General features: G+C 41.8%; 1 protein-coding gene across 1 annotated transcript in view; it reads left to right on the forward strand.

The window, feature by feature from the left end:
• Positions 1 to 5,998, forward strand: part of LOC128699688 (collagen alpha-1(XVII) chain) — a 129,849-nt gene extending 123,851 nt beyond the window's left edge. The window contains exon 12 of the mRNA XM_070099437.1: positions 1,567 to 5,998. Coding sequence (XP_069955538.1) covers positions 1,567 to 1,719 — 153 coding nt within the window. The 3' untranslated portion in view covers positions 1,720 to 5,998. The remainder of the gene's footprint in view (positions 1 to 1,566) is intronic.
• The last annotated feature ends 4,429 nt before the right edge of the window (positions 5,999 to 10,427 follow it).

Here is a 10,427-nt window from a genome sequence, read left to right on the forward strand (position 1 = left end):
ACATCATAAAAATCTTTGAAAGAGTACTAAGAAGCAGGATTGCAAACCATATGGACTCTCAACAGTTGCACAATCCAGAGCAACATGGGTTCAGAGAAGGTCACTCCTGCCTCCTATGGTCTTGGATGCACTGGAAAACAGACTGCAGATGTGGGTTACATAGATTTTGCAAAAGCCTTTGACAAGTGCATTCATGGTGTAATAGCACACAAAATGCATGCTAAAGGAATAACTGACAAAGTGGGCAGATGGATCCTCATCTTTCTAGCCAACTGAACACAAAGACTAGTGGTAAACAGAGTTAAATCGGAAGCTGCCATAGTGAAGAACTCTGTTCCACAAGGCACAGTACTCACCCCCATATTGTTCCTCATCCTCATATCAGACATAGACAGAGATGTAAACCATAGCACCATATTCTTTGCAGACGATACTAGGATCTGCATGAGAGTGTCATCCATTGAGGACATGGTGAATCTCCAAGATGATATAAACCAAGTTTTCCAATGGGCAACAGAGAACAATATGATGTTCAATGAAGACAAATTCCAACTACTCCGTTATGGAAAACTGGAGGAGATAATAACTAGAACTGAGCATGCTACAAACTTTGATCATGCAATAGAACAGAAAAGTAATGTGAAGGACCTGGGAGTGGTAATGTCAAGGATCGCAGCAGTGCCACTATCACATCTGCGAGGAAACTGATAGGATGGATAATGAGAACATTCAAGACAAGATGCCAAACCAATGATGATCCTTTTTAAATCACTTGTTCTTCATAGGCTGGAATACTGCTGTACATTAACATCCCCATTCAAGGGAGGTGAAATTGCAGATCTAGAGAATGTACAGAGAACCTTTACTGAACACATAAGTTCCATCAAACACCTTAACTACTGGGAACACTTGGAAGCACTTGACTTGTACTCACTGGAGCACAGGTGAGAGAGGTACATCATAATCTACACCTGGAAAATCCTAGAGGGACTGGTCCCTAATCTGCACACAAAAATCACTCCCTACATAAGCAAAAGACTGGGGAGGCGATGCAACATACCCCCAATGAAAAGTAGGGGCGCCCTTAGTACACTAAGAAAAAATAACAAGTGTCCAAGGCCCAAGACTGTTAAATAGCCTCCCACCAGCCATAAGGGGAATTACCAATAGACCCCTGGTTGTCTTCAAGAAGGAGCTGGACAGATACCTAAAGTCAGTACTAGATCAGCCGGGCTGTGGTTCGTACATTGGACTATGTGCAGCCAGCAGTAAGAGCTTCGTTGATCAGGCCCTGATCCACCGAGAGGCCTGGGCATGGACCAGGCCACGGGGACATTGATCCCCAGAATACCCTCTAGGTAGAACAGTTTTAATGACCCTGGTGTAGTAGATGGGCTTTAAACCACATTAACTAACCAACCAGTCTTAATGACCCTGGTGTAGTAGATTGACTTTAAACCCCATTAACCAACCAACCAACCAGTCTTGATGACCCTCATGTAGTAGATAGACTTTAAACCCCATTAACCAACCAATCAGTCTTAATGATCCTGGTCTCCCCTACAGACCTTCTCAGCGGTACAGGAGATCGTCAGCACACACAGTCGTGAGCCAATCAAACTTCAGAACGGTGAACGAGCCTTACTGATGCAGTCACCACAGAAGTCTGACCACATCTATGTTCAAATCACCAACACCTTCAGAAAAGTTCAGTTATGAGCCTTAACCCTTTCAAAGTGCACACCAGTGTCCAAGATTTTTCAAAAAATAATTTTGTTATTTTTTCTTATGAAATGGTAGAGAATCTTTTTTCTGAAGGTAATAAAACAACAAGTATGAAATTTGATGGAAAATTGACAAAATTATGCTCTTGCTAATTTTGATGTGTTAGTGATATTTACGCATTGGCGATTTTGCCGAATTTGACTCCCATTTTAGGCCAATTACATTATTCCAGTCGACCAAATTCTTAGCTATTTCACTAGTATTACTTCTATTCTATTGACTGAGCACAAGAAATTACCAACTGAACTGTTTCAACTGCAAAATAAAGTGATCGGAAATTGGTAATTTGGCCAATTTAACACAAAGTTCAAAATATTCCAATTTCAAAATAGGGTCCAGAATAAACAATGTAGGTATTCCTGGCACTAAACTAACATTTCCTCTGTTCATTAGTTACGTTTTGATGCTTTACAAATAGACTCCATTTTGATTTTTAATTCACATAATGAATTTTTATTCACACTAAAAAATAGAAGATTTACTGTTATGCAATATTGTAATAATTATATAAATATCATCACCAAATTTGTGAATGTATATTAGACCCACCAGCTGGTGTGTATTAGACGTGTGAGGTCGTTTGTTTACTCTTGAGCATCAGCAAAAATTTAACATTTCTGCTACTTTGAGCTCAGTTTCAAGCCATTTTCGGTACAAAAACCAATCAAAATTATCTCTATTTCTGTAATATATCTTCCATTCTATCAAATGAGACCAAGAAATCGCAAATACAACTATAAAAAACATACGGAAAACACTGCAAAGTTGCTGTTTTAATAGAAAATTACGGCTCAGTTATTTTTATCTCATTATACACAGTGTGCTGCAGGATTTGTTTTATGTGGTGCACACATACCACATAGATATATTCTCTCATATCTAGGCCCAAATTTACCGCTCACGGCTTACCAGAGTGAGCTGAGCTCATGGCGTAAATCTACGGTTTGGACCCTCAACATAAAGCCGTAGATCTACAGGACGGACCCTGAAAGGGTTAAAGCTCATTGTAACTATAAAACTTCTCTATGTACATTTATAAAAGTCTTGTGTATACAGTCAGCCGTCATATAAAGCTCCTCGAGACTTAGGAGCAATATAAAAGAACTATACATGTATTGTGACCATTGTAATAAGCTTCTGTATCCTCGGGTCAAGAGCGCATTGTCACTTGTTACTGCTTGCACTGCTTTACATTGCTCTAGACCAGTATGGGCATCAGATCTGTTTATATATATTATATACATATATAATATATATATATATATATATATATATATATATATATATATATATATATATATATATATATATATATATATATATATATGTTATACACATTGTTTATATATATTTATATATAATTGTTATGTTTAAGGTTAGTGCTAAAATAATAAGGGTCATGTAGCTGGTGGTTTGATCCAAGGAAAGTGGTTCTCAGGTGGTCAGTCTCTCAATATTGACTGAGGGACTGACCACCTACTATCACCACTGAGGGACTGACCACCTACTATCACCACTGAGGGACTGACCAACTACTATCACCACTGAGGGACTGACTACCTACTATCACCACTGAGGGACTGACCACCTACTATCACCACTGAGGGACTGACCACCTACTATCACCACTGAGGGACTGACCACCTACTATCACCACTGAGGAACTGACCACTTACTATCACCACTGAGGGACTGACCACCTACTATCCCCACTGAGGAACTGACCACCTACTATCACCACTGAGGGACTGACCACCTACTATCACCACTGAGGAACTGCCCACCTACTATCACCACTGAGGGACTGACCACCTACTATCACCACTGAGGGACTGACCACCTACTATCACCACTGAGGGACTGACCACCTACTATCACCCCTGAGGGACTGACCACCTACTATCACCAATGAGGGACTGACCACCTACTATCATCACTGAGGGACTGACCACCTACTATCACCACTGAGGGATTGACCACCTACTATCACCACTGAGGGATTGACCTCCTACCATTACCACTGACTGACTGACTACCTACTATCACCACTGAGGGACTGACTACCTACTATCACCACCGAGGGACTGACTACCTACTATCACCACTGAGGGACTGACTACCTACTATCACCACCGAGGGACTGACTACCTACTATCACCACTGAGATACTGACCACCTACTATCACCACTGAGGGGCTGACTACCTACTATCACCACTGAGGGGCTGACTACCTACTGTCACTACTGAGGGACTGACTACCTACTATCACCACTGATGGACTGACTACCTACTATCACCACCGAGGGACTGATTACCTACTGTCACCACCGAGGGACTGACTACCTACTGTCACCACCGAGGAACTGACTACCTACTATCACCACTGACGGACTGACTAACTACTATCAAAACTGAGGGACTGACTGCCTACTATCACCACTGAGGGACTGACTACCTACTATCAACACTGAGATACTGACCACCTACTATCACCACTGAGGGACTGACCACCTACTATCACTACTGAGGGACTGACTACCTACTATCATCACTGAGGGACTGACCACATACTCTCACCACTGAGGGACTGACTACCTACTATCACCACTGAGGGACTGACCACCTACTCTCACCACTGAGGGACTGACTACCTACTATCACCACTGAGGGACTGACCACCTACTCTCACCACTGAGGGACTGACTACCTACTATCACCTCTGAGGGACTGACTACCTACTATCACTACTGAGGGACTGACCACCTACTCTCACCACTGAGGGACTGACTACCTACTATCACCACTGAGGGACTGACCACATACTCTCACCACTGAGGGACTGACTACCTACTATCACCACTGAGGGACTGACTACCTACTATCACCACTGAGGGACTGACCACCTACTCTCACCACTGAGGGACTGACTACCTACTATCACCACTGAGGGACTGACCACCTACTCTCACCACTGAGGGACTGACTACCTACTATCACCTCTGAGGGACTGACTACCTACTATCACTACTGAGGGACTGACCACCTACTCTCACCACTGAGGGACTGACTACCTACTATCACCACTGAGGGACTGACCACCTACTCTCACCACTGAGGGACTGACTACCTACTATCACCACTGAGGGACTAACCACCTACTCTCACCACTGAGGGACTGACCACCTACTCTCACCACTGAGGGACTGACTACCTACTATCACCACTGAGGGACTGACTACCTCCTCTCACCACTGAGGGACTGACTACCTACTATCACCACTGAGGGACTGACTACCTACTCTCACCACTGAGGGACTGACTACTTATTATCAACACTGAGGGACTGACTACCTATTATCAACACTGAGGGACTGACTACCTACTATCACCACTGAGGGACTGACTACATACTATCACCACTGAGGGACTGACTACCCACTATCAACACTGAGGGACTGACTACCTACTATCAACACTGAGGGACTGGCTACCCACTATCAAGACTGAGGGACTGACTACCCACTATCAGCACTATGGGACCGACTACCCACTATCAACACTGAGGGACTGGCTACCCACTATCAACACTGAGGGACTGACTATCTACTATCACCCCTGAGGGACTGACTACCCACTATCAACACTGAGGGACTGACTACCCACTATCACCACTGAGGGACTGACTACCCACTATCACCACTGAGGGACTGACTACCCACTATCACCACTGAGGGACTGACTACCCACTATCAACACTGAGGGACTGACTACCCACTATCAACACTGAGGGACTGACTACCCACTATCAACACTGAGGGACTGACTACCCACTATCAACACTGAGGGACTGACTACCCACTATCAACACTGAGGGACTGACTACCTACTATCAACACTGAGGGACTGACTACCCACTATCAACACTGAGGGACTGACTACCCACTATCACCACTGAGGGACTGACTACCCACTATCAACACTGAGGGACTGACTACCCACTATCAACACTGAGGGACTGACTACCCACTATCAACACTGAGGGACTGACTACCCACTATCAATGCTGTCACTTACTGAACAGATCAAGCATTGCCATAGCCTCTACTGCATCAAATCCACTTCCTTGGATCAAGATCCCTGGCAGGTTGAAGGTGGTTCTCTTAAGCCTGATTATTATAACAGTCGTTGTTAACAGTAAACACTGGAACTATATTACTAGTGTGTTTGATCCTTCCCTTGAGGTCCTCTTCAGTAGATTATAATATTGTACACAGTCTTGGTGTGGGAAGATATAGTCTGGTATATAACACAGTGTACACAGTCTTGGTGTGGGAAGATATAGTCTGGTATATAACACAGTGTACACAGTCTTGGTGTGGGAAGATATAGTCTGGTATATAACACAGTGTACACAGTCTTGGTGTGGGAAGATATAGTCTGGTATATAACACAGTGTACACAGTCTTGGTGTGGGAAGGTATAGTCTGGTATATAACACAGTGTACACAGTCTTGGTGTGGGAAGATATAGTCTGGTATATAACACAGTGTACACAGTCTTGCTGTAGGAAGATATAGTCTGGTATATAACAAAGTTGTAGATGAATGGTCCAGAGAACCAACATGTTGTTGAATTCGACACATGTGCAACTCTTGGGTATCTTTATTGAGGAAACGTTTCGCCACACAGTGGCTTCATCAGTCCATACAAAGGAGAAACTTGAAGAACAGGAGGAGAATGAGGTAATCAGTCCCTCAGCCTTGAGTTGATGTGGTCAGTCCATCAATCTTGAATAGAATATGGCATATGAGCGGAGAAGCAGCTTATAAACCGTAGACAGGTGAGGGGCAGCAGTCATAGGTGGTGTCACATTTGTCCAATGTGGAAGTAGGTCGTGCCCAAGGGTTAGGGAATTCTTCACTTGCCTAACCCTTGGGCACGACCTACTTCCACATTGGACAAATGTGACACCACCTACGACTGCTGCCCCTCACCTGTCTACGGTTTATAAGCTGCTTCTCCGCTCATATGCCGTATTCTATTCAAGATTGATGGACTGACCACATCGACTCAAGGCTGAGGGACTGATTACCTCATTCTCCTCCTGTTCTTCAAGTTTCTCCTTTGTATGGACTGATGAAGCCACTGTGTGGCAAAACGTTTCCTCAATAAAGATACCCAAGAGTTGCACATGTGTCTAATTCAACATATAACACAGTGTACACAGTCTTTGTGTGGGAAGGTATAGTCTAGTATATAACACAGTGTACACAGTCTTGGTGTGGGAGGGTATAGTCTGGTATATAACACAGTGTACACAGTCTTGGTGTGGGAAGATATAGTCTGGTATATAACACAGTGTACACAGTCTTGGTGTGGGAAGATATAGTCTGGTATATAACACAGTGTACACAGTCTTGGTGTGGGAAGATATAGTCTGGTATATAAAACAGTGTACACAGTCTTGGTGTGGGAAGATATAGTCTGGTATATAACACAGTGTACACAGTCTTGGTGTGGGAAGATATAGTCTGGTATATAACACAGTGTACACAGTCTTGGTGTGGGAAGATATAGTCTGGTATATAGCCTCCACACAGCACACACATACTGAAGTATTCTGAGAAATATTCATCAGTGGCTGTAGCTCACTTATGGCCACTGAAAAAACAAATACATTGAGGAAGTTACAGGTTAATCACACTAATTTATTCAAACAACAGTAGATAAGTCTACTCTGTAACATTTTTCTTAAGCCACACTGAAACTGCTGATGGATAAAGTCATGTGAAGCAACACACATGAAATACAAGTGTTCCGTGCTTTAAGCAATGAATGTGTTCTTGCACTGTGGCACATAAAGTGAAGCTTTTATAACAACAATGATAGTGTAACAATGTTGGTAGAATTACCAACAATATGTAAAGTAAAAGGACACAAGTGCAACTAATGTGACATTTTTATTGTGGCAATGTTTTGCTCTCCAGGAGCTTTGTCAAGAGCAAAACATTGCCACAATAAAAATGTCACATTAGTTGCACTTGTGTCCTCTTACTTTACATATTGTCGGTAATTCTACCAACATTATTACAATCTGTCGGACACTGCAACATAATGGACATTTCATGCAGACGTTATTTTGACGGTAGCAGCTTAACAAAGCTCCTGGAGAGTGAAACATTGACACAATAAAAATGTCACATTAGTTGCACTTGTGTCCTTTTACTTAACAGTGATAGTGCTCATTAAAGTACAGTGCAGCTTCTACATAACCAGACCATGATCCAGGAGTACAGTCCATGCCGCCAATGATCCGCAGTCTTATGGGGTCTTCATAGTTCAGCCGCTGTATCACCCTTGTAGATTTAGGCTTCTTTTCATCAGAATAATAATAATACGTAACTCAGCAACAGAGGAATCATAACAAGAGGCAAAATCATGATTCAAGATCATTTTAGTGATCAAAAAAACAGAAGTTTTTAGTCAGAGTGTCAAACACTTCTTCATGAATCTTTGCCAACTAGTCAACAGAGTGCAGATGCATCCACCATATCCAAGGCATCTCTCACCATCCAGATCAAGACTTTTGTAATTATAGAAAGCCAGTACAGGTACTCCTCACATAACCTAGTTGTTTAACGATCGCTCAGACTTATGATCAGCTCTCCGACCAGTGTACTCTATGTTTATCTTACTTTTTTATTGTTTTTTAAATGTCTAGTTCCATTTTTAATATACTGAAAATGTTATAAATGGTGAAAAGGTGACATCAAAGCAATATGTGAAGATGGCTGACACAAACCCACTATCAGTATAGTATGCTTGAAATATCAGTAAGGGGCAGCTCCTCACTTAACAACCAATTCACTCTTAGGAACGGAACTCCGTTGTTAAATGAGGAGTGTCTGAATGTGTTCACAGGAGGTGGGACTGAAATATTCAGACTAAAAGTAATGACACTATGACACTTAATATTAAAAGGTATTATACTGATGTCTTTAACTAAGAAAACACAATGGTTCAACATTACATAAAGAAATCAACAATCTACCAATCACTGCTTTTGTAAAGATTTTGTTTGGATTTTTAAACCCGAAGGGTTAGCCACCCAGGATAACCCAAGAAAGGCAGTGCGTCATTAACCCTTTGAGGGTCGACAGGCCCTCTCCGAAACTCGTTCTCAGGGTCGGCCAAATTTAAAAAAAAAAAAAATAATTTTTTCTTATGAAAAGATAGAGAATCTTTTCCCGATCATAAAGACACCAAAAGTTTGAAATTTGATAGAAAACTTACGGAATTATGCTCTTGCAAAGTTAGCGGTCTCGGCGATGTTTACGCATCGGCGATTTTGCCCACTTTGAGCCCCATTTTCGGCCAATTTCACTGTACTAGTCGACAAAAAACATGAATATTTCGCTAGAACTCCATTTTTTCTATCGAATGGGTGCAAGAAACCACTCATTTATGAAATTCAACTATCCAGTACAGTGGTCAGAATTTAGCAATTTTGCCAATTTCACACAAATTTCAAAAGATGCCAATTTCCGAATAGGGTCCAGAATAAACAAGAAAGACATTCCTGGCACTAAAATGACATTTCCTCTAGTCATTATTCACGTCTCAAGGCCCCTCTTATATTCTTTTGCTTTCCACTTTGAATTTTTATTTTCACAAAAAATATAAAATTTACTGTTATGCAGACTACTGCATTAGTGTAAAAAATGGTATAAATATTATTGGTGCACTTGTGAAAGAATATTAGACTCACCAGTTGACGTGTATTGCACGCTTGGCACGATTTGTTTACTTTTGAAGTTTGGTAAAAATCGAACATTTCTGCTACTTTGAGCTCAATTTCAAGGCACCTTTCTTTGTAAAACCAGTAAAAATCATCACTATTTCTGTAATATGTCTTCCATTCTATAAAATGAGACCAAGAAAACTAGAATACAACAATAAATACCATACGAAAATACACTGCAAAGTCGCTGATTTATTCCAAAAAAATGGTCAAAGTTTTTTTTTTCTCATTATGCACTGTGTGCTGCAGGATTTTTTTTAGACTGTGCACACTGACCACATAGACCCATTCTTTCATATGAAGGCCTACCAGCTTTCTCCCACTAGATTTGAGGCCGCTAGAATTTATGAGTACTAGTACGTCAAAAACCCCTACGCGTAAGACGTACTAGTACGACGAAAACCCTCAAAGGGTTAAGGGATTGTCTTATTTCCCTTGGGGTCCCCAATCTTGTCCCCCAGGATGCAACTCAAACCAGTCGACTCACACTCAGGTACCTACTTGCAAGGTGAACAGGACAACAGGTGTAAGGAAACGTGTCCAATGTTTTCACTCGTGCTGGGTATCAAACCTGGACCCTCAGCGTGTGCAGCAAGAGCTTTGCCAGTCAAGCCACAGGGCCCTGTTATAACATTAATTGATTAAATGTGTGGATGCTGTATTCATTCATAAGGAAACTGTTTACAACAACGAAGAACTGCCACATCTTCTTTGGTGCCCTAATGTGTCTCATCTTCCATATAGCCAACTGTACCTATTCATATTAATATATATACAGTGGTCCCTCATTTTTCGTAGTTAATCCGTTCCTGGAGCTGCTACTATTAATGAAATCTACGA

The sequence above is a fragment of the Cherax quadricarinatus genome, chromosome 67 (assembly GCF_038502225.1).
Source record: "Cherax quadricarinatus isolate ZL_2023a chromosome 67, ASM3850222v1, whole genome shotgun sequence".
Lineage (NCBI taxonomy): Eukaryota > Metazoa > Arthropoda > Malacostraca > Decapoda > Parastacidae > Cherax > Cherax quadricarinatus.